The following is a 23,987-nucleotide window of genomic DNA, read 5'->3' as shown; positions in this document are numbered from 1 at the left end:
GGAGGCATTGACCCAGCGCCCCGAGAGCCGGGCACAGCACCCTCTGCCCAGCACCCAAGCTCTGCTCTTGCAAAACACACAAAAAAGCGCAGATCCCCGCTCTGCTGCACAAGCGTAAGGGGACCCGGCCCTGTTCAACACCCCAACACCCAACCCGGGGACGCACATCTCTGCTCACCAGAAACCACCTCTGCAGGACGAACGGCTCGGTCGTGGATGGAAACCTGGTGAGGGCAACAGGAGCCCCCCTCCTCCCCTCGGCTGCGGGGGCAGCGACCCCGCTCAGAACCCAGCCCAGAGATGCTCGAGGCTCATCGGAGTCGCAGGGAATGTTGCCAAAGCCTTGGGAGAGGTTTGGTTTGAGTCCACAGGTGACCATCAGGTCCGGCAAGGAAGACTTGTTCCCAGCGCAGCCTCCAAAACTTTGGGAAAATAAACCAGACTGTGCAATTCCATCAGGAAGGGACAGAAGAGGGTATGGAAACAGGAGACCGCACACGTGGCTGTGTGCAATACCAGAAGTTTCTACTTTCTTTAACTCCACGCTCGTTATAATAAAGAAATGGAGCTGAATAATTACTGGATGAGTAGAAATGTGTATCTGGACAATTCTAAAAAAAATCACTACTATTTACGAAGGGCAGTTTACAAAAAGAACTGGAGGACTTTGGTCTGATCTCTGCTGTCGCTGCCCCCCCAAACGCTGCAGCCGCCCAACCAGAACCGGGGGCAGCAGCCACCGGCTCTTCCTCTCGCTTCTCACAAGGGCGTGAACAAGCTTTGGTGTCGTGGCCGATTTGAAGCCGTTTTCCAAAAAATCCTCCCCCATCCCACTCCTGAAAGTTGTCTCTAGTGCCAACAAGCTCATCCTTTGCAAGCCCAGGGCTAACACCCATCCCTGGCCAGCCCCGAAGCGCCACCACCAACACCGCAGGGACCACACTGCGACACAAAGGGCAGGCACCGGCTTTCAGGCTTCCTCCCTTCCACCCTGAAGGCTCAGGCTAGAGCAGGCTGGAATCAGCCGGCCCGTCCGCCAGGCTGCTCCTGTGAGCTCCTCCAGCAGGAAAGCACTTGGTGAATTTGGCGCAGACGCGTCCGTGCAGCCGCAACCCGGTTCCATCCCGGCGCCTCCCACCCGCCTCCAGAGCCCGGGCAGCGCAGCCCCCGCTGGAAAAGCGCTTCCAAAATAACCAAAACTATAGAGATATATATGTATACATACATATATATGTTTATACATACACACACACACGTATATATATGTATATATGTCTACTTATATATACACATACAGGTTTGAAAGGCAAGCTGCCAAAGTAGAAAACATCAGTTCACCTAGTTCATATTATGCATGTTAAAGAAATTAGACTTTTAGCCCATGACATCTTCTTTAAAAATGCTTATTTAAGATCTTCAAAAATTGCTACAGTACAAAAAGTGTTTGTGTGTGTATATATATATTTTCTCTCTACATATATCGTATGTATGTATGCGTATGGACCGCAATGAATGACCCCACCAGAAGAGACACCCCCCTCGTCCTCCACAACGTTTCCAGGCGTTATCGACTTGGCTTCGGCTTCTGGCGAAGTCTCTGCCTCGGTACATGGCACATAATGGTATTATTGGCACAGGTTCGGAGTCAGTCCACGTCCAGGCACCCAGTCCTTGCCCTCAGTCCCTCGCCGGTTCCTCTTCCTCCTCCACGGGATTCTTTGCTCATCCTTTTTTCTTTCTCTTCTCCAAAAAAACGCACTCTTTGAAAAACACAGTTACCTATAGGCGTGTTCATTTTTATAAAAATATATTTGGCCCATAGAACGCTGCTCTTTGAGTCTCCTACTGGTAAACAGAAATGGTAGGTACAGGTAACCCATTTTTTTTTTTTTTTAATATTTTTTACAGGTTCACCAATGGAATCCTGTTAAGGACGAGAAGAAAGACAAAAGATTAAATCACGACAGGGAAGCGCATCGCGACCCGCGGTGTCTGGCCGCAGCGGGTGCAGGAGCAAGCGGCGCGGTGCCGGTGCCCCCCTCCAGCGCCGCCGCCCGTCCCGCCGGCTGGCGGGGCAGCTGCTGCGACAGGGATGCTCTTGGGGAAACGTGGGGGTGGCCACGAGGCTTGGGGCGCCCCGCTGCACACTCCAGCTCCTCGGAGCCTCCTCCAAAGCCTGACTTATTTCTGATCATCCCGGTGTTCTGGGGCTTCTCACACTTGGGCCGGGAGCAGCCAGTGCGAAGATGATGATGAGCACTAGTAAGATTTGCTAAAGTTAGATGCCCTAAAGAATCAATAAAGAATTGGTTAAGCATCAAAACCAGAGGTCCTATTGAAGTTCTTCTTAAGCTATTTATTTGCCATCTTCTGAAATATCTCTATGTAATTTTTAAACCTTCATGCAAAGACAATTACTCCCCATCATTAGCGTGTGGCCACTTGCTTTACGTGTACATGACTTTATGTACAGCAACACGTGCCCTAATGCAGCTCAGCGAGCCCGAGACAGCGGCATGTGCGGGCTTGATATACAGCAGATATAGATAGATATATATACACACAGCGTATGCAAAGTGCTGCCTATGGCGTGCTCAGGACATATATGCCCCAATCTACACCGTGACCTCTGACCAGATGGTTATTAGCATTGAGAAATGCAATATGCTCTATGTTCAAGGGCTCTTTTTTTTTTTTTTTTTTTAAGCAAGATGCACAATATACGACATCTCCAAGAACAACACTGAAGTCTTAATTAGCAAGACAGATTTTGCAGAGTCCTTAATCTCCCGCACCGGGGCTGTGTTGGGACTGCTGTTATTCCTCCAAAGACAAGCCTGGATTTTTTATGATGACTCATTATCTGTTAATGTTAATACAAACCATTTGCTGTTGTCAGGCAGAACGGGGCCAGCACAGCAGCTGCTCGCCGTGTTCAAAGCACGGAATTACCGTACAATGCCGTAAATTTTAACTGCCTTGTGCAAAAGCCAGGGTCAGATCAATGTTACGGTACCGGTACAATTTTCAGGTCTCAAATTGCCACTTCCCTGACAGCGATGCCGAACATTTACATAGTTCTGGATGAATACTATTTAATGCATGCATTGCAGGATATAAAATTTATATTGTATTCCAAATAGGCTCTTTGTGCAAAGTAGGTCAGCGCTTGATCAACCTTACAGATTTTTGTATAATCTCATTCCATGGGGTTTTTCAGTCAAAGAGAGTGGGATTAAGGACAAGAATAATGCGAAATCTCAAACTTCATTTCAGAAAGCCCCAAAGCCAGTCAGAAATCCAACCAAAACAGCCACGGTTTGCTGCGGTGCCCGGCTGAAGCCACTTGAGTCTTCAGCAAATGTCACCTTTCGGTTTGCAGAACAGCGGCTGTTCCTGCCTCTGCCTCAGCACTGTCACCTCTGTCACCTGCACGGATGGTTTTGCCTCTTACAGCCTGCTGCCCGGGTGTGACACCCCACGTGTGACATTCCCAGGTGTGATATCCCTGGGTGTGACATTCCCGGGCGGGACAGCCCCGGGTGTGACATTCCCGGGTGGGACAGCCCCGGGTGTGACATTCCTGGGCGGGACAGCCCCGGGTGTGACATTCCTGGGCGGGACAGCCCCGGGTGTGACATCCCCTCCACACCGGCACTCCAGAGACAATCTGCTGGGAAGCTCCAACAGCCGCTCGCTGCGGGTGACACTGCTGGCACCGCAGGGACCGTGCTGGTGGCACAGGGACCCTCCCGTCGGCACGGGCTGGCTGTGACCCCAGGACACAGCGCCCACATCTGCTGGCCGTGTCACCACAGGGGCCCCACCAGGTTCCGACAGGAGCCCGGTGCTGCCACAGCTGCGGTGCCGCGGGGTCCCCACATCTGCTCCTGCTCCCCACGGTGCCGCCAGCACTGCCAGATGTGCGGCTGCCGCTCGGGCAGCGCGACGCTCAGTCCTCGCGCGGTGCCGATGGATTGTAACGTGCAGAGCCCACGTTAGGCTCCAACCAGGCTCCCGGGGCTCACCAAGCCGAAATGCTCGCGCTCCGTCTCTGTGCCCCATCCCTGTCCCCGGCCACATCGTCCGTCTGGTGCCTCCAGCTCTGAGTCTACGCATTCGCCAGGACTAATTCGCTTATTGGACAGCTCAGAGCTGTGAAGTGCCATCAATTAAAACCCATAAAGTGCTTCAAGCCTTTCCAAGGAGAGAGGTTTCCGTGACGGAGAGCGGGGCAGTGTCTAACCCTGCAGAGACCCTCACCCTCTGGTCGCCCTGGCTGCGGGGGGCCCCGTGTTCCCCATGCTCTGCACACACCAAGAAAGGGGCTGGGAAGAGAAAGCTGTTTGTAACCGCTCCAGCCAGGAGCTCCCTGAGCTCTGGAGCATCCCTGCGCCTGCAACGCAGCCACTCGGCAGCAACCCAGGTCACCTTCAAGTGACATTGGTGCCACAGCAAAAGCCAGTCAGGAAACAGCCCTTGCTCCCGAAGAGCCGCGTCTCCCTTTCCAGCAGCCTCTCCTCTGGAAAGCAGAGCTGCAAAGGCAACCTCAGTGCCAGCCAGCGGCCACAGCAAAAGAAATAATGAGAGCACGTTAATAGATGGGGAGTAAGAGCCTTTTTGCACTGAACAGTGCAGCCCCTCCAGCCGGGGAGGCTCTGGGGGCACAGACGCCGGCAGCAGACGGCTGAACCCCTCGCTTCTGCCTCGGGTGCCCCCTCACCGGCTGCCCCGACATGGCCCAGACTCTTCCCTTTTTATTCCCTTCCATGCTAATCTAATTACATATCTATGTTCAATAGCTGAGCACAATGTTAAACAGGCTATTCCGACTCAGCTGCAGTCAGGGAAGGCTGGAAATTTCATTTACATGGAATATATGATTCATTACAGCGGGGACTCGGAACAGAGCAATTAATCCACCTGAGTGCGCGGCTCTGCTGCCCGCGGTGCGCCGGCACGCAGTGACCCCGGCTGCGGTCCTGCCACCGCCCGCGGCCGTGCCGCCTTCCGCAGCAACACAGGGAGGAGAAAACGGCTCGAGCCAACTCAGAAATAAAAGAGTCTCCAACCAGTGTCCTACTGAAACCAGTATAACAGGGCTATTCCCCTCTGGTTGCAGCAGTATCGGGTATGAATGCAGCTGCTGGGGACTGTGCACAGGCTGGGCTGCGCAGAGCACCGAGAGGAGGAGGAGGAGGAGGACGACCCCGGCACCCTTGCAGAGGGATCGTGGAAGCGTTTATGGCAGCAAACATCTTCAAATGAGCTTTCAGGTACCGATGGAGCATGCACAGCGGGTGCGTGACTCTCGAACAAGACGGGCTGTCCATCATGCAACAAGAGGTTAATTACAGACTCGGCCACTGCGCAGCACGGAAATTCCTATCGCTTGTTGAGGTTTTAGAGCCACACGGTCAGGCTCAAGTTCAAGGCTGCCCCAGGGACCCTTTGCTCTCAAGCCCACACCCACCCCAGCCCCCGCCTTCCAGCTCAGCCCGTCTGTAATTCACCTCTGCGGAAAAGCCGTTTTGGTACCCAAGGCCCCATCCCCGGCGGGAGGTGTGTCTGGCCATCCCGGCCGGGTGGGCCACCCTGCTCAGGTCCCACATCCCGACGGGAGCGGGAGGACGGCAGCAGGCAGGGGGAGAGCGGCGCATCGCGGGCAGGGGACGACGGGGATGGGATGGACGTGGGATAGACACAGGATGGATGCAGGATGGACGTGGGATGGACGCGGTACATACCAGGAAACAGCCCGACGGCGTCTGCCCTGCCCTCAGAAGTCAAACAGGCTTCGGCCAGTCAGCAGGAGATTTCAAACCACTTCTCAGACACAAAGGCCACGGGAATAAGATGCCGGTCAGAAGAAGAGGGTCTGCAGTGAGCAAGAAAGGGGCTTGCACGTGCTGGCATGTAACACAGCAGGAGCAAGCCGAGGTGGCCTGCTGCAAAAATCAGTTTTGTTAGAGGAGAAAAATAATACCTCTACAGTAATGCTTTGAATGGGCTTATTGGTTCCGGAAACCAGGATGGTGCAAAGCAGAGGAAGAAGAAGAAAGGGATGGACTGCAACATGGAACGCTTCTACCCGTGCATGGGCACCTGTTACCGCAGCTGGTGGTGCTGGTGCATTTATGGTGTGGTGGAACCGCACCAGCACCAACAGGCTCTGGAGCCAGCGCAGGGTGCAGGGAGGGGTCACTCCTGTCCCCGTCCCTCCGTGCAGGGAGGGCAGGCAGAGCGAGGGCTCGCATCTCTTACACCGCCCCACCAGCTGCTACAAAGCCTCTGGTTAACGCATCGTTATTTCATGCCAGACGCACGGTCAGTTTGGCTCTCGCCGCCTGCTCTCCCATTAACCGCCCTGCTCGTTCCAACCCGGCAGCTCTGCCGATGCCACTTGGGAGGCAGCACTGATGCTGGGAGACGGATCCAGCAGCATTTACGTGCTGGCAGCAACAGCCAGGAACTGAAACACGTGTGGTGCTGAGCGTGGCCAGGGCTGGCTGATCGTGGGGTCTGGCCGGCTGACACCACGGGGACGGGACACCGAGCTGAGCCCCCTCTGCATCGGGGGGCGAGGGGTCCGGCGGCCACGGCCACACCGAGCTGACGGGCGGGCGAACATCGCGACGGCTGAGAGAGCCAGGAGAGCCAGGAAAGCCAGGGCATCATCTCCCCAGGGAGGAGAGAGGCCAGCGGACCCCGGCGCGGGACGGTGCTCCCCAACCCGCGGGACACCGCGCTGTCGCCTCACCTGTTTCCATTGAAGGTGGTTTTATAATCCCCGGGCGAGCGCAACGCCTCCTCGGCGTAGACGGGCAGGGGGGTGCGGACGCACTCGTGGGAGCACTGCAGCGTCTCGTTGTAGGCGGTGAAGATGTCGAGGGCGCTGGGCACGCGGGGGGGCGCGAAGTCGGTCAGGTTCTGGCAGCTCTCCTCCTGCTGCTCCAGCTTGCGCTGGTGGCTGTTGCGCCGCGGGCGCCCGCTCTGCGCGCAGCTGGGGACGGGAGAGGGGACACGACGCACCACGCGTTACCGGTTGGTAATTATACGTCACTCAGTATTAGATGAGAATTCGGGCACTTTGGAAAGATCAGCCACAACCAAGCAGTCATTCGGCTTGCCTTTTCTTTAAGGATCAAATGTAAATGTTAGATACAAGCTTTTTACCACCAAAGGAATTAGTTAGCAAGTCAGAGGTTTTTACCTGCAGGAAATGAAAGCGTTTTTGTAAGTGAAAAGACAGAGGTGGGAACAATGAAGTGAAACCCTTTCTGTTTGGGAGGCACCAAGAGGTTTTAACTTCTCGGCATAAATCAGCTCAGAAGCTGGTGTGACACGGCCGAGGGACAGCGGCAGGGCCACCCTGCTCCCGGCGACCCCTGCGGAGGCTCCCGCGGGAGAAGCGGCCCCAGATCGGGCTGCTCCTCGTTAAGGGTCAGATTTAATTAAGATGTCACTTCTTTCTGAACAGGATTGACAGCATCTATCGTAATACTGGGGTTTTGGAAGATAGCAGCTCCGAGGGCAGCGGGAGCTGGGGATGCTGGTGCTGCATGTGCAAGGACACCCTGGGGACGGTGGCATCTGCCAGCAGCAGGACACAGCGGCTCTGCACCCGCTGACATGACCAACAGAGACAGCCCTAAACCAGCCGTCAGCTCCGCCACAGCGGCACCAGGAGTCACGACAAGCAGGACATTGCAGCCATTGCTCACCCGTCCTGCCTGAGGGCACAAGTGACAGCTGAAGGACGGGGGTCAGAGCCTGTGCCCCCTTGGGGCTGCGGACCAAGCGTGTGCTCAGGGTCAGCTCTGCCTTCACCGGCACGAGCAGTGCCGGAGGGAGCCCAACGCGTGGCGTGACAAACCACAGCGGTTTGGCAAATGCTGGAGCCGAGCAAACCCGATGGGATACGGGACATGGCTGGCTCTGGCCGTGCCCGCCCGCTGGTATCCACCCGTGATCACCCAATTACACTTATTTTAGCAATTTCTGTTCTACACTGATCATAGAATCATGGAATAGTTTGGGTTGAAGGGACCTTCCCAGCTCACCCAGTCCAACCCCTGCCATGAGCAGGGACATATTCACCCATATCAGGCTGCTTTTCAAGGAGATCACTGTACTTAATTTTTTTCCCTTTTTGGCTTCAGCATTAGGTTACTGGAGCTGTTCTGCCAAGGACAGACCCGCCGTCCCCGCCGAGCGCAGCAGCTCTGCCACCGGCCCGAGCTGCAGCCGGATGGCTGCACCAGCACCGCTGACCCCGAAGTAGGGCAGGTCCCTAGGAAAATAGGTAAAGGCACGAGCGCCTGGAGCGAAACGCTAACCTATTTTGCTGTACGCCCAGCCGTGCTGAGAGAACAAACTGCGAGTGAAGCTGGAGGAGCACACGAGCGCTCCGAGGACGGGGCACGCTTCGGACCGGCAGCATCCGAGGGGTCAGGAGATGCTCTTCAGCCCCTGGAGGGGTGTGCAAGGGCAGAAAATGCAATTGTTGGTCACTGCTCCAGGCTGGGGACGTCAGGAGCGGCCGCACAGCTGCTCAAAAGGCGGCAGAGGAGACGCCGCCCGGCGCAGGACAGGTCCTGCTGTGGCCACCGTGCGGCTCTGACCGCAGCAGGTGACACCCCGAGCAGCGACACGCACGTGTCCACGTGGGACGCGGCCACCCGGCCCTGGCCACGTGCAGGTCCCCAAGGCCACCCACCATGTGGTGAGAGCCGGGGAGCTGCGGGGACATGGGCGAACACAGGTGCCTCAACCTCCTCTGCAGGTTTCAGTATCAAAAAACCAGTATTTTCTCCTGCAATGTCTTTCTGAAGCCACGCCGGTGGATGCCACCGGCTTTAGCCCTCGCAGCTGGAAATGCACCCCCGTCCCCACCCTGTCCCCGTGCCCCCAAGCCCAACAGACCCAGGAGGGACCTTACCAATTTTTTAAGACAAGAGTTGTTATCAGAGCAGCAATGACCATGATGAGGGACACGGTAATAGTGATTATCTGATGAACCGCCAGACCTGGGGAGAGAAGAAACGAGAGAGAGTGGGGATGGGAGCCCAGGGGGTGATTCTGTGATTCTGGGGTCCCGGGCAGCTGCGAGCAGAGCCCCCCAGCACAGACCCCCCAGCACAGAGACCCCCAGCACAGACCCCCCAGCACAGACCCCCCAGCACAGAGACCCCCAGCACAGACCCCCCAGCACAGACCCCCCAGCACAGAGACCCCCAGCACAGAGACCCCCCAGCACAGACCCCCCAGCACAGACCCCCCAGCACAGAGACCCCCCAGCACAGAGACCCCCCAGCACAGAGAACCCCCAGCACAGAGAACCCCCAGCACAGAGAACCCCCCCCGGGCCGTTCGCAGCCCCCGGCCGCAGCGACACAACCCTCCCTCCTGCCTTACATAAAATAATCTCGAAGCCAGGCCTCTCATTTCCTACCCTCTCAAGTATGTTCCTTGTCAGCCCGAATTAGGCACGAAGAACGGAAGAGATGTGGAGACGTGTCCCCTCCGGGACGGCCGGGAAACATGAGCGCAGTGGGTGCGGAGTAACCAGAGACGAGCATCACCGCACCCACTGCTGCTCGCTCGCAGGGTCGGGTGGGCTCGTTTTCTCCTAATTCACCTTACACGGGGTATAATTTTGGCTCGTGTATCATCGCTAATGAGGAGTTTGGAAACAAAAGCGTCTAAATGTACAGTATGTTTGTGATTTTGTGCTGCTTTACAGTTGCAATTTTGTAATGAAATGATTTTCCTGGCTGCAGCCCAAGGATGTGCTATTTTTCACAAACAGATGTTGCAGCTCCTGATGGATCAGATTTTTAATAAATAAATAAGTGTTAGGACGACACGACAACAAGCAGTTTTACATATATATATGTGTGCGTGTGTGTGTGCATCTGTGCAAAACACGCGCAGGGCTCCCAGCTCCTGCGGGTGCGCGTGGCGGGGAAATCGCTGCTCATTCCCACCGAAACGCGCCTGGATTCGGGGCCACGCCGGGGCGCCCCAGCGCAGCCCGCTCTCAGGCCGGCTCGTGCGAGGCCCCCAGCACCGGGCTGGATAACTAGGCCAGAGGAGTTTTATCGGCGGTATTTTAAACCACGGATCACGCTTGCTGCTCTGCCACCTTCTCTCAAAGGACAAAAGCTCTGACTCCCTTGGAATTTGTGATCCTGTCTCCCTGCTCGCCCCTGTGTCCCGGGGGCTCGGTCCCTGCCCACAAAATTCATCAAGGCAGAAAAGCTGGCGAAGCCGCCACCTCCCACGGGACACGGCGTCCCACACCAGCCCACGCGTCGTCAAGAACGGCGAATCCCCCCGAAACACGAGGGAAAAGGCTCCTGGGCTGGGGAGGAGCGGGAGGAGAGCCGTGCCAGGCTGCCCCAACACAGGGGAGACAGACACCGCAAAAAGAGACACCAGTCAGCCGGGGCCACCCCGCACACGGAGCAGCCCCCCAGCCCTCGGTGTCCCTGCCCGCGCCCCGCAGCATCCTGCCCCGGCTCCACCAGCTCCTCCTCGTCGGCATCGCCGCGACGGAGCCGCGCGGATCCCGCTCGGGTGCCGAGACCGCAGCGTCCCGGGTTCCGAGCGGCGAGGCCGGCCAGCAGCGACGCCTTTTTAGGAAGCGCTCGCGGACTTTGCTGCCAGGACGCATCCCAGGCGTAAATCAAGTGCTCAGAGATGTGAGTCTTGACAGTTTAATATAATAAACCCAAGGTCACCTTCGGTGAGTCTGATTCACCAAAACGCGCCCAGAGCCAAGGGCTCGGGCAGCGACCGCGGCCGGGGAGGGAGGCGAGTGACGTGCTGGCACCTGGCGGGGCAAAAGCACTCACCTCCAAAATAAAAGCAGGAGGGTTTCCCGAAGGAAACACACACCTGGCGTCTCCCAGCGCTCATTCTGCTTTGCCAGTGGATACACTGCGGAGAGATCTGGGAGAAGAGCTGGAGAAAGGAGCAGCGATCCCAATGGACTTTAAGGACAGGACGTGGGCCAGAGCAGATGTCAGCCACGCCACAGACAGCTCTGGCGAAGGGGTTTTCTGGAGGAGAAATGAATTCCCGAAGGCCAACGCGTCCCACCTGCCCGCTCCCTGCATCCTGCGCGGTCCCAGCGCCGCTCCAGCAGGAGCCCAGCAAACCACGGGGAGGTGCAGAACGCTGCAAAACCCCAGGACCTGGGGTTCCTCCTCTGCTCCCCAGCGCTGGGAGCCGCACGGTCCCTCCCATCGGATGGACAGAGGCATGGCTGCCCGGACAGAAGGACAGCTGCAGGATGGGATGATCAGAGTTATTTTTCTCCCTCGACTCAAGCACGTATTTTGCAAATGACCCATTTCCTCAGTTTACTCCCAATTACACTGAAGCAGTCCGAATGCGCTGTGACGGCTCCTCGAGAAGGGCTGGCGGGAGCAGCCGCTGGCTCTCATTTCCCAAGGGAATTCACGAGGAGATGCCACCAGCTGAAGGCGAGGGGCAGGGAAAGGCTCCTGGCCCCACGTTTCGGGTCCCTGAGGACCGTCCCAACGGGAGCCGTGTCCCGACAGACCCGAGGAGCACAGCCCAAGCGATGCCCACCCCACCACATCCTTCACGGCAATCTTGGAGCAGCTCCCAGTGGGACGCTGCCGAAAAAGATAAAAGGAAAGACTCTAAAAATAAAATAAAAACACCCCAGTGCCCAATTCCTTTGAAAACAGAAGCGGCGTCAGAAACGACGAGCCCTTCTGCAAAGATGGGAGCTGAGGCAGAGGCAGCAGGGACGCGGGAGAACCTAACGATGCAATTAATCCTCACACTTACATAATGGGAAAGGCGCCGGCAGAACAGATTGCAGGTGGCTGAGCACTGGGAAGGATGGCAGCTCTTTGGAGCAGGACACAGGGATTTGAAGGAGGACTGGATAATTTTAGACTCCATCACATACATAAGTTGCCATATGTACCGGCACAGAAGCAAGTTCCTTTGCATCGCATATTAATTCTGCACCAGAGCCCAGGGGGACTAAGGGGATGGGAAATGTTTCTCCCGCCAGTGTTAACCACGGCAGTGATGGAACGAGGGAAAGAGACTTGATGGGCAACTGGGACGACTCCCTGGGAATCCCTGTAGCGATACCCTCTGCAGTAAAGATGAATAGGTCTTTATTCTTACTTTGCAAATGTATCGGATCCTTTCCTCTATGTCTTCAAAGAAATATAAAGAACCACATGGAGCAAAATTGAAGAGAAACATCCATTCTGCAGGAGGAGCTGTTAATGGATGGGGCATCCAGGGAGAGCAGAACATCCCGCCAGGGACACGCAGCGCCGGGGCGGGCAAGAGGAGAGAGAGATGGCTGCAAGAGCAGCGCGGTATTTTAAACACGGCCCTAGGAGCCCAGTCTGTCTGGAAGAAAGGGACCTGGAGGATAAAATCAATAGCTCGTAAAGCAGAACTACCCTTCTCCTGCCTTCTGCTGAGCCCGTAACTCACAGCGAACGCCCGCACCCCAAAACGCGGGGCCGGCTGCGGGCGAGAACCTGGCAGCAGGAGTTACGGCGCCTCGGTCTTGTTTGCTCGTCTCCGTGGCAAATGTTTCAAATGGCGAAGCTGCAATGCCGGAGAGCTGCAGAACCTGCGGTCACTTAATGACACATTAATAAGCAGAGAGGAAAGCGGCAGAGGCCGGGACGGGGATGCTCGGCCAGCTGGTCCCGGCAGCACCGCGTCCCGGCACAGGGACCGCCAGCGGCTGCTCTGACAAGGCTTTTACCAACCGATTTGACGCAGTGACCATTTAACTCGAGGGTAATTACAGGAGAAGTATTTAATGGAATTGAAAGTGTGTCCAAACCCCTGCATTTCTGCTAGTGCAGCAGAATTTAATGTGTCGCCTGCCAGGAGGGAAAGCTCTTCAAAGGCACTCTTTGAACCCTTGGAAATGCTGAAATACCGCTGGGTTTTTCCACCCTCGCACCGTCCGAGCTCTGGTCCCCTCCCCGGTGGGAGACCCAGTCTCAGCATCCCCATGGGCAGCAGCCCCCGCGTCAGCCTGCGAAACGCAACTGCAGACCCCTCGCATCCCCTGGAAAAGGCAATTTCCTCAAAGCAAGCAAACGCCAGGGCTTGCTTTGTATGTTAAAGACCATAGATTTGCCACCGAGATGAAAGCGCTGAATTTTGGCCTTTCTGGCCACCTTTTGAAACGGCTCCCGGACACCTCTGCATCAATGGAATTAATTCCATGAGAAAATCCATTCCAGACTAATGTCTCGCTACTGCAGAAGTGCGCAATGGCACCGAACAGGAGATATAAGCTCTTAATTAAAAACAAAGAGAACCTCTATCCCCCAAGGCCTTTATTTCAACAGCTCTGGTTAGGGAGACCGTATTTTTCATTTTCCCAAGAAAACAGCTACAAGCCACAACTCTTTGAGGACCCTCGTCAAGGCCTCTAAGTTGCATAAAATTAAAAAAAAAAAAAAAGGAAATAACAGCTCTGTTTCATTTTGCAGAGCATCATCTTGAGTTACCGTTAGTGGTGCAAAAAACCAAGAGATGCCCCGAATACCCGCACGGACCGTGTCCTGCTCCTGCCCTGCATCCCATCCCATCCCTGCCCGAATCTCCTTCCTCCTGAGCATCGCGGGGACCTGGGTAAAACCGGCTGGACCCGAGAGGCGTCACAGCCTCCCCAGCCCTCAGAGAACGCGTCTGATCCCCGAAAGCCTCATCTAGCCAAAAAAACCGCATTTGGACACAAAAATTCAATGGGGAGCGTTGCGTGGCTGCCCTGCAGCAGTCACAGACACAAACGGCTCTTCCCGGGGGGATCGGTCAGACTCTGCCGTAACACCAGCACTGCTACCGTGTAACAGCTTGTAAGAAAAAGAATTTACAAAAAACAGGAGGGTTAGGTACAGGGCGGGAAACACGGCAGGAGCCTTCCTGGAAAACCTTGCTCCAGTGCAAAGCCGGTGCGTCCGCTGTGCTGGAAACCGCGCTGGGGCTGCTCCCAACAGCCCTCCCGCCTGCACAGCCAAAGCCCTTCGGTTTCCACCTGGTAAATCAGGGCGATCGGCCCCAAAACCCAGCCCAGCGAGCGTTAGTCATCCTGAAGTGCAAACGCAGCTTTTCAGCAAAAAAGAAAAAAAAAAAACCCCACACAACCAAAAACCACACCAAGGTTCCGGGGAACCTCCTGGTGTTTTGGGTCGGACTGATGAAAGGAGAATATCCTGCTGCTGCTGAGAAATATTCTTGCCAAGAACGATGATCCTAGAGGCTTATGCTAAAGACGCTGGGACTTATCTTCTCAGGTGTTACAGCAAATATCACCGAGCCATAAATACTTCTGAGAGCAGCAGCGGAGAGGTTCTGGCTCATTTAGACACACGTGGGTGCGGGCGCACACGCACACACAACATCTGCTAATCCCGCGGAGACCGAGCCGCTTTCCTCGCCAGAGAGAGCTGGGCTCGCGGCCACGCTCGTCCCCGGAGCCCGGGCTCTGTGGTTTCCTGCTTCAGCCGCCATCCTCCCTCCTGACGGCAAAGCCCCCTCTGCAGCCGACGCGGGGTCCTTGGGGAACGTCCCAGGGGGCTGCCCCAGGACGGGGGGCGATGGCCCCACAGATGCCCCCGGCCCCCTGGCTGTGACGGCTCCCACGCCTTTGCACGGCGCATCAAAGAGGCGGCTCCAGCCCGACCGCCCAGGGTCTTCTTTTAAACACATTTTATCTTTAATTAATTCCTTTGAAGCCTTTTGCATCCACTATCTCCTTGCACCCAGCGCCCCTTCTCCCGCACCTTCTTTTTGAAGGCCGGGTCCTCTCCCCGCGGGGAAGCAAACGCCTCTTTGTGGTTGTTATTTATTCCCAATACGCCCCTGGCCAGCGGCGGAGGGGCTGGGACGCCCCGAGCTCAGCGGCTGCCCCCAGCCCCTCGCCTCCCGGAACACCGAGCCCCGGCTCCTGCGCCCGCACGCAGAGCACGACGCCAAACACGGTGCGTGCTGGCGATCAAATCACTATTAAGAGCAGCAGACGGCAAATAAAGTCTTCTGCCTTACAAAGCACTTAAAGGTTTAATTAAAGGCGGCTTTATTCTAATAATACTGAAAGGAGAGCCTCAGACAACCCAGCGAGTGCAATTCATGCCTGAGCTCTGACAGCCTCTGATTCATTCTTCTCTTTTATTCTGTTTTTCGGCGGAGCCCGCGGTGCAGAGGATGCTCTGCCTGGGCAGAGGAGCCCACACGGAGAGCGGCCGCCCCGGCCAAGGCTCCTCGCAGCCCCTGCCTCCTGCAGCACGCCGGAATTTGAATTATTTCTCTCCTTCCATGCTCCACCGTAAAATGATTACGACAGCCCCCGAAAAAGGAAGTGCATTTTTGAAAAGCGTAAGCATCAACTACGCTTGGGTGAGCAGATTGCGTGCCATCCGAGTGCCACCGGCTCTGCCGGGCGGGCAGGGGGGCACCGGGGCACCCCGACCACCCCCGCGGCAGCGCCCACACCGCGCAGCACCCACAGCCTCTCCTTTCTCTCTGGACATCACAAGCGATCTCTCCTCTGCCTTCTCTCCTACCTACAAGCCGAGCGTTTGCTGTTCCAGGGCATTTTTTAAGCTTGTTTTTGCTGTTAGTGAGTCACGGAGACATTGTTTCTGGCTTTTTTTTCTTCTCGCTTCTTCAGCAAGGAGGAGTGGGGTGAGAAGACGAGCTAACTGAGCGAGATTGCTTTAATTGCTCATCTCGGTGAGCGCTGCTGCCTGCGCACAGCCCAGGGACCCGCGGGCCACAGCATCAGCCAGCACGAGCCCCTTTGGCGATGCGCGAGGGAAGGGAGGGACACGGGGGCAGAAACACCTTCGCTGGCACGATCGCAGCACCCGACCCGACGGGAACGATGATGCGCTGGCGTGTCCTCGGCTGAGGGACCCTGCGGTGGCTCTGCCAGCTCCCAGGGTGGCCCCGGCTCCCTCGGGTGCTGCCAGCGGGACCCCCGGGGGCTGCAGCCAGAGAGCTCAGGGACCGCAAGCTGTGGAGCAGCATCCCTCCCTGCCCACTCCGGGCTCCTGTTGTCGCGATGCTCGCTGAGGCAAATAAAAAGTACAGACAAGTTACCTAATCCTAATTTGTAGCCATATGTTTTTCCCAGCAGAGAACAAACACTTCCAGCCGCTAAAGCTTATACAACAGAGAGGAGCAGGGCTTGAAAAATGCACAGCCTCGCACAGGCGCATCGCCAGCAAAACCGCGGCCGAGGCTTCGGCACGGTGCTGGCCACCGGCTCCCAAAACGCTCGTCCTGGGACCGGGCAGGGAACACAGCAGGGACACGGCAGGGACGGGGAGGGACGCGGCAGCTCATCCTCAGCCAAACGATGCCGCCAACCCCGTTAAGCACGTGCCGAGGGCCACCGTCCCACGTGCTGCCGATGGCGCAGGCGGATGTGCCGCTGCAGCTCTCGCTGGCAGTCGTTATCGATACTCCCTTGCTAATTTACCCAGCCGATTCCAGCGTATTTCTAAAAGGTGTGTAGGTTGGGAGTTTTTGCACCACTATAAATAGCTTCTCTAAGTCAGGAACAACATTATGGTTGGCTTGTCTCTTCCTCCCAAGCAGGGCAGGCTAGATAAATTAATTGGGATTAAGATTAGGCCACAAAATTCTTTTTTGATTTGACTGGAAGATCACTGTGGGCTAAACGCTGTCGATGCACAGTGAATAAACTCGGTAAACTATACAACCGTATCCCGCAGTTTCATACTGGCAATAACAAATATAATCTGAAATAAATGGGAAGCAGCTTTCCCATCCATGTCTGCGCAGCAGACAGCGCTGGGGAAACGCATCGCCGTGCGGAACACGAGTGGGGAGCTGGGCTGTGGATGGATCCCACTAATGGGAAAAACACAGCGAGCCGCTGGAAACGCCTGCGATAAAAGGGATGAACCACAGCTGCCGCCCGCCTCCCCAGCGCTCTTCTTCAACGTCACGCACTGATCTCCATCCGGGCAGCACTGCTGCCAAGGATGCTCGTGCCACCGTGACCCGCTGCCCCAGGACCCCCGCCCTCCCCGTTCGCCCCCCGGCAGCCCTACCTGTGCTGTCCCCCAGCCCGCGGGGCGGGCGAGCGTCCTTCCCGCTGCTGTGGCCGGCGGCCGGCTCGGCGGTGCTGGTGCGGCCGGGGCTGCTCCGGGGCGCGTCCCCGCCGGGTGCCGGGGTGCTGGGGGGCGCGCGGGGCGGCGTGGCGGCGGCAGTGGCAGCAGCGGCGGTGGCGGCGGTGGTGGCGGCAGCGGTGGTGGCGGCGGTGGTGGCGAAGGCGCCGGGCAGCGTGCTGCTCTCCAGGGAGTCCTCCTCGCCCGTGGGGCCCCACACGATGACCTCGGGCAGCGCCGTGGGCCGCCCGTCCCGCGGGGCGAAGCCGCGGCCGCGCAGGTGCCGCCGGCCCCTCCGGGAGCGCGGCCGGCGCTGGGGGTGGCCGGCGGGCAGCGGGGCGGCGGGGGGCGGCCGGCGGGAGCGGGGTCTCTGCAAGGGGGGCGTGGGGGTGCAGGTCCAGGGGGGGCCGGGGCGCCGCAGCTCCTCCCCGCTCCCCGCGCCCCACAGCGAGCCGCGGGACAGTCTGTGCCGGAGCGCCGGCCGCGGTGACAGCCTCCCCCCGGCGCCGCTGGGCACGGGCTGGCAGCTGGCGAGGTCCATGGCTAGGTGGAACATGGCTATTAAAATCCAAGCATGGCTTCCAAGCGGGCAACCTGACCTGCGGACAGACGGCAAGCGTGTTAGAAAGGCAGGGGAGCGACCCAGCACCCCCGAACCGCCCCGGCAGCGCGGGAAAGCGGTGCCAGCGCTCCCCGCAGCGCTCCAGCCAGCACCCCCAGAGCAGCATCGCAGGGCACCCCGCACCCCTCCCACCACAATGCCCACCGCCAGCGCAGATCAAGGGTTCCCATCCAAAAACACGACTTTGCTGCTTTTCGGTGGGTTTGTGCACACCGTGGCCGACTCGAGGACGGGTTTTGCTGTAAAATGCCCCGAGGAAGCACCAGCACCTGCGCTGCTGGAGCTCAGCCCTTTCAGGAGCGTTATCCGAAGCAGACGGCAGGAGCGGAGCCCCGGCAGCAACAGCCTTCGCCAGGTCACAGCGGTATCGGGGAGCACGGCCCCTGCTCCCCGGCTCGCTGAGCCAAGGCCCGAGGAGCAAACCCACCCAGACGGTGCGATGAACCCTCCGCGAGCTGAAGCAAAGAGCGCCCGGACCCCACAGGTACCCCGGGGCACCCCGGAGCTCTGTCCCCTCCCCAGCATCACCGCGTCTCGCCAGGTGCTGCTCCACTCGCCCCTGCCCCTAACACGCTACCCCACACAAAGCACGGAGTTTCATGGTAAGGAAATGCCTGATCGGCAAATTTGTCTTGTTTTTACCAAAAAAAAAAATCATTAGGCCAAAGCCCAAAATCTTTACTCCATTTTATTCAGCTTTTACACAAGAAAGACTTTTGTCAAACTCAGCAGGAGTTAATGAGAGCTTTATATGGCTAAATAGACTAATCCTCCGCAGCGCTGCACCCCGTAAAGTCCTTGGTAGCGCTAGAAAATGTGCATCTGGTTGACAGAAGCATTTGTGCACTCCCTCCATGCGTGAGCAAATTAAGCTAAAGGAGCTGACCTGGATACTCTCAGGCACAGTCTTTTTCTGCTCAGAGAATCTCCTTTTTTTTTTTTTTTTGCCTAATTGGGTATTTTTTCAAACCATAACAGCATTTATTTTGGGGAAGAATAAGGCAACGCAGGGAAAAGAGCGCAGAAGGAAAAAGGGGGAGAGCCAGAAACAGACAACAAAAACCAAAATAGTTCGGGCTGGGGGAGGAAGGATTTCAAGGCTTCGAAAAAACCAAACCACCCAAAGCACGTCGTTGGTGGCTTTTTTTAAACGGCCAGCAGAGTGGTGGCAGCACCAGGAGCATCCCTCGTGGGCCGTGCACCGGCGGGGCCACCGGCAACACCACCGGCAACACCACCGGCGAGGAGCCGGGAGAGCACCAAACACAGACCCACCTTCGCAATGCCTGTATTGAGGCCAGCAGCACGTCAGGCTGGGATGCGGCTGCTTCCCAAGCCCCTAAGGCCACCCAGGATGTCCCCGTGTCCCTTGCACCCAAACCCCTCCTTGTTGTCCGCCAGCAAAGCCACACACAAGGCGCTTTTATCAACAACCACAGAACGAGGGAAGATGCTCCCAGCCCAAACCCACCGAATCCCAGCTGCTGTGGCAGCTTCCGAAAGCCAAAATGCCAGTCCTCAGCCCCCAGGATTGGCAGCTTGCGTGAAAAACACATTTTTTCCCCTCTTCCCAATTCCTGCTGCTCGCTCGTGACGTTCCCAGGTTGCGGTGACGGCGGCCCCGGGCTGGGGGGGGTCGGGACCTGCCCCAGCATCGCTGTGCCGCCCCCCGCGGCAGCACGAGGACACGGGGGAAAAGGCAATGCGCAGCCCCTGGCTGCACGCGGGCCGTGCCGCAAACACCGTGCTGAGCGTGGCCAGGCAGCGCCGGGTGACGCCCAAACGCAGGGGTGTCCCTCGCATCCCCGGTGACGGGGGGACAGGGTGGGAGACACCCCCAGCTCGCCCGGGGCTGCACGGGGCCGGCGGAGCCCCCACAGCGCCCTGTCCTGCCCAAGGACACCGCGGGTCACCCTCCCGCCCGCGTCCCGTCGAGTGACGCCAGCCCAGGGCTGTCACCCCGGAGGGTCCTCCCGGCCGCCCCGCTGGCTGGCACGGCCCCAGGAGGCGGCTTGTGGGAGGGGAGCGGCGAGCCCGGCTACCTTGCAGGAATTCTGCGTGGCATGCAATCTTTTGAGGGCTTTGCAACAACAGATAAGAGCAAGTGTCCTTCAGAATAAATAGCAGCGTGTAGGAGTTGCCGTTGCCACGGCAACGCGGGGCGATGCGCTCGGCACAGGGATGCAGCAGCGCGCGGCGGGGCCGGCGGCAGCCGGGGACCCCGGGACCCCCCTGCTGTGCCCCAGGTCCCCCAAAGCAGGTGGTGAGAGAGACCCGTCCCAAGGGCGGCCCCAAGAGGGGGGACACCTCCCACCCGGGGTCCTGCACCTCGTCCTTGTCCCAGAAACCCAGCTGTGCCGCCAGAGCCCGCGGCCCCCTTCCTCAGTTCCCTTCCTCGCCCTCCTCAGCTCCTTCCTCGCCCTCCTCATCCAAAGCGTTCGCTCCTGCGAACCCCAGATCCGCTCCCATGGCTTTAATGGACGGAGAGGCGGCCAGCGAGGGAAACTGCTACAAATATAATATCTACCTGCGCTTTGCTAGAAGTACAGGAGCAGATTTCAAGGAAACTGCTCAGATAATTACAGAGATCGTGTACATTAAGTGCTCTGTGGCTGCTTTGTTGAGCCCAACTGAGCCAATCTCCGTTTTAAAGGCAGTGAAAGTGTTTCAGATGGAGCCACCGCAGCCTTCCCACTCTATGTGACACTTCTCAGAATTCTCCCCAGTATGAAAAAAGAACCCTTCTCAAATCCTTTCCGATGCAGCCGTTTGAAGAGGAGGAAAGCTGGTACTTGAGAGATTAATTCCAAGGAGGCCGGAGGATGCGAGCTGGGGCAGCGGCTGCCAGGCACGTCTGGGGACGGTGACACCCCCGGCCAGCCCCGCTGCTGCGGGCAGGACGCGCGTTAATCCAGCAGCTGCGGAAACAGGCGACTGCTGCACGCCCAGAAATCCCCGAGTCCGGTAATCTGTCGGAGCAATTCACTGGGATCGTGGCCATCGAGCGGCTCTGGCAAACAGCAAAACACGGCCCGTCAGCAGCTTGCACGGTGCTTGCAGAGAACCCATTTCCCCGCAGCCTCCCCGGCTCGCTCGAGCGCGAATCCCCGGGCGCCAGGTGCCTATTTGTGTCCCTTTCATAAGGTGCTTGTTTGCTCTCCAACACCGGCCCCTTTCTCCCCTGACTGTGGAGACACTTCACTGGCAGCATTAAGTGCAGAATAGGCTGATTTTTAAAGTAGAATTATACAAATGGAGCCATTCTTCCATTTCATGCCTCCTGTTAGGTAATCTATTGGTTCTGCACAGGGAATCAAGGTTATGTCCTTGTTGGGATGATTTACGAACTCTGAGCATTTCACATCTCCAACTACCGAGCAAGAGAGACAGAAATATTCCTGTGAATTCCCGGAGTGCGAGCGGGAGCTGCGCTGGGGGACGGGCGACATTCGCTTGTCCCAGGCGAGACGTGGCAGGAAAGCGGGGACCATGCTCGGGGAAGAGCATCCTTGGCAGCGCGGCCGCGTGTCCTGCATAGGAGTCCGGAGCACGGTGTGTCACGGGAGAACATGCAGGAAATCACTGGCTTCGTACAGAGAAAGAACGAGGCCGCTGCAGCTCGGCGGGTGACATTCACGCTGGAGCAAGACGACGAGGGGACGGTTTGGGTGGTGGCAGATACTTGGCCCGCAGTCGCGTGTCCTTGCCAAGGTGGGGACGCAGCCGCAGCTGCTCGCGCGCCGGTGATCCCTGCGGCGCAGTGACCGTCCTTTGCTGTGACACCGCCAGCCATTGCCATGGAAATCCAGCACCAGCCTCGCTGCGAGGAGGCAGCAGCACGTTCCTGCGCCAGGGCAGCACGGACAGGTGCCAACAGGCACGGGGGGAGTTACGCCACGGGATCGGCGGGAGACCCCGTGGACCCCCCGGCACCCACGGGACCGCGGGCACCGCCGACCCCAGCACGTCTCTGGGGACAAACCACTCTGAACCCAGACCCGACGGGAGCTGGGAACTTACTATTCACTGCACCACTGCAGCCACAACTTCTTCCAAGATAATCATAAAGCCGAGAAAATACAGCTGCCAAGCTCTTTAAAGCCAGGACTGGGAATTAAGGCACAGAAGCCGACATACAGTAGCATCTAGGTAAATTAAATGTGCCACATCGCTACCTATCTATATTACAGACCTGAGCTGCAGGATTACCCGCTAATAAAAGTGATATTTTAAAAAAGTCCTAAGTTCTTCTGCTCTCCCCCTTCTCCCCACAAGTAATTAAACCAACACCGCTTCCCGCAGCAGAGGGATGGGACTGATCACAGAGGGGAATCAGCAGAGGGTGAAACGGGCTGAATCGTCCCGGCCGCAACTCCACAGCCGGGCAGACCAGCACCTGCTTCTGGGGAAAACGGGGCGGCAAGAGGTTGCCGGGTCGGGGAGCAGCGGGGTCCCCCAGGACAAAGATGCTGAGACGGGGCAGCCGGACCCGTCCCCGTCTGCACCCGGGAGCCGCATCCCGGTGAGCAGAGAGGGATGGGGGTGGCCGCGGCGGAGGGAGCTGATCGCCGTTCTGCCTCTGCCGTGAGCTCACCCAGCTGCAAATAAACGATTTTAACATTTGAATAGCCGCGAGTGCGGAAGGCATAATTAATACCCAGCGGTACCGCCAATATGCTGATGCGGTAGGCGCAGCCCCTGCCAAGGCTGTCGGGAGCAGATCTGGCGCAGCGGTGCCGCGGCCCCGGCTGCTCTCGCCTTCGCGCCCGTCCTTCGCCGGAGGCAGAGAAAGGGCAAAGCCCCAGGGCCGGTGCATCCCGGACGGGCTGGCAGAGCAGCGCGGGAAAGAGCAAAAAGGAGACAACAGAGCGAATGGGCGCACGTGGCGTTGCCGCAAAGGGAAAAGCAGGTTTGCTCCACGCGCCAAAGCTGAGCCAACCTTTAGCTCTGGGTTTCAAGTTCCGTCTCCGTTTTGAGAGATTGTCAAGGATGCTGACAGGACGGGGTGCGCAGCGCCCGCAGCCAGCCCGAGGAGGAGCGTGAGCGCCCAGCTGGCGCAGCGAGCTGGCACACACCGCCCAAGCTCGCCAGCCTCGCGCCACTTGCTCCAGAAAGGGCACAGCATCTACCTGCTCTCCAGTGCTTCCCCCAGTCTTGTGGGATTATTTCAGATCGGATTCGCAAAGCGCCGGGGGCGGGAAGCCCAGAAGCGAGCGTGCACGTTCAGACAGAGAAACGTCTTCAGCAAATTTCTGCACAGAACCGGCGCTGGGCAATCCCCGCTCCGGCAGAAGGAGCTCGCGCGGGTCTGGCTCCCCCGGGAAGGGCCAGCGGGCTGCGGCTGCATCTGTCAGACGTGGCCAGGCGAGGCTCGGGCAAGCTGCCCCGAGCTGCCGGCCGTGTGCCACGGGCAGGGGGCCACGGCCACGCTGCCTCCCACCCCGGCCGGGGCACAAACTGCCCCAAGCCCTTCCAACAAACAGCCCCAAAGCCTTCCCGGGGGAACGGTTCGGCTGTTCCCAAGCTCGGTTTGGTCCTGCAGCCCCAGGTACCGGCAGAGCATCCCCGGGTACCAGCAGGGCATCCCCCCCAGCCCAGCTGGCAAACACTGGCGCATTTAGCATGACGGGGCCGGACAGTGGGGCGTTCATCAGCCCTCGGCAAGAACACTCGGCTTTTGTCCCGCCGGACAAAGGGGGTTTGTGAGCACTGGCTTTCCAGCCCAAACCTGCACTTGTCGCCCACTTATTCCCTCGTTTCCCCCCCGAATTCCGCACCAGTGCTGGGGAGTGGGCAGCAGCAAGAGCTTCAGTTCAGATACAGCTCGCTGGGAAGTTCCGCTCAGATTTCCAAATCTACCAGGTATCTTGTTGAAGAGTCACAGCCCCCAGCTCCATTCTTGGTCATATTAAAAAAATCCCACAAACCTAAGGAAATTAGGGGGTTTTTTTCCCTTATTTTAGCTCTCTCTAAACCTCCTCGGGTATCCCAGCACCTCGTGAGCACCACAAACCCGCTTCACCCGCCAGCAGCCAGCAGGATGTCCCCGGGCGCGCGGGACCGCGCTGCCATCGCCACCGCCACCACCGCGAGCGGGGAACACCTCCCCAGCCAAACACCGGAGAACTGAAGGGACTGCAACATACAGATGAGAGCATCACCCCTGGGAGCTTAGCGATCATCCCCAATGCTGCACA

At 58.1% G+C, this 23,987-nt stretch overlaps 1 protein-coding gene across 1 annotated transcript in view; it reads right to left on the bottom strand.

The window, feature by feature from the left end:
• Positions 1–1,837: 1,837 nt before the first annotated feature.
• The window catches only part of AJAP1 (adherens junctions associated protein 1), a 30,036-nt gene continuing 7,886 nt past the window's right edge, over positions 1,838–23,987 (bottom strand). Inside the window, exons 2-6 of the mRNA XM_065650207.1 lie at positions 17,112–17,767; positions 8,942–9,029; positions 6,761–7,003; positions 5,748–5,878; positions 1,838–1,924 (exon numbers count right to left, since the gene is read on the bottom strand). Coding sequence (XP_065506279.1) covers positions 5,806–5,878; positions 6,761–7,003; positions 8,942–9,029; positions 17,112–17,767 — 1,060 coding nt within the window. The 3' untranslated portion in view covers positions 1,838–1,924; positions 5,748–5,805. The remainder of the gene's footprint in view (positions 1,925–5,747; positions 5,879–6,760; positions 7,004–8,941; positions 9,030–17,111; positions 17,768–23,987) is intronic.

This window comes from Caloenas nicobarica, chromosome 22 (genome assembly GCF_036013445.1).
Source record: "Caloenas nicobarica isolate bCalNic1 chromosome 22, bCalNic1.hap1, whole genome shotgun sequence".
In the NCBI taxonomy this organism is placed as follows: Eukaryota; Metazoa; Chordata; class Aves; order Columbiformes; family Columbidae; genus Caloenas; species Caloenas nicobarica.
Note: the sequence above shows the minus strand (reverse complement) of the source record. Positions and strands in the feature narration are given on the sequence as shown.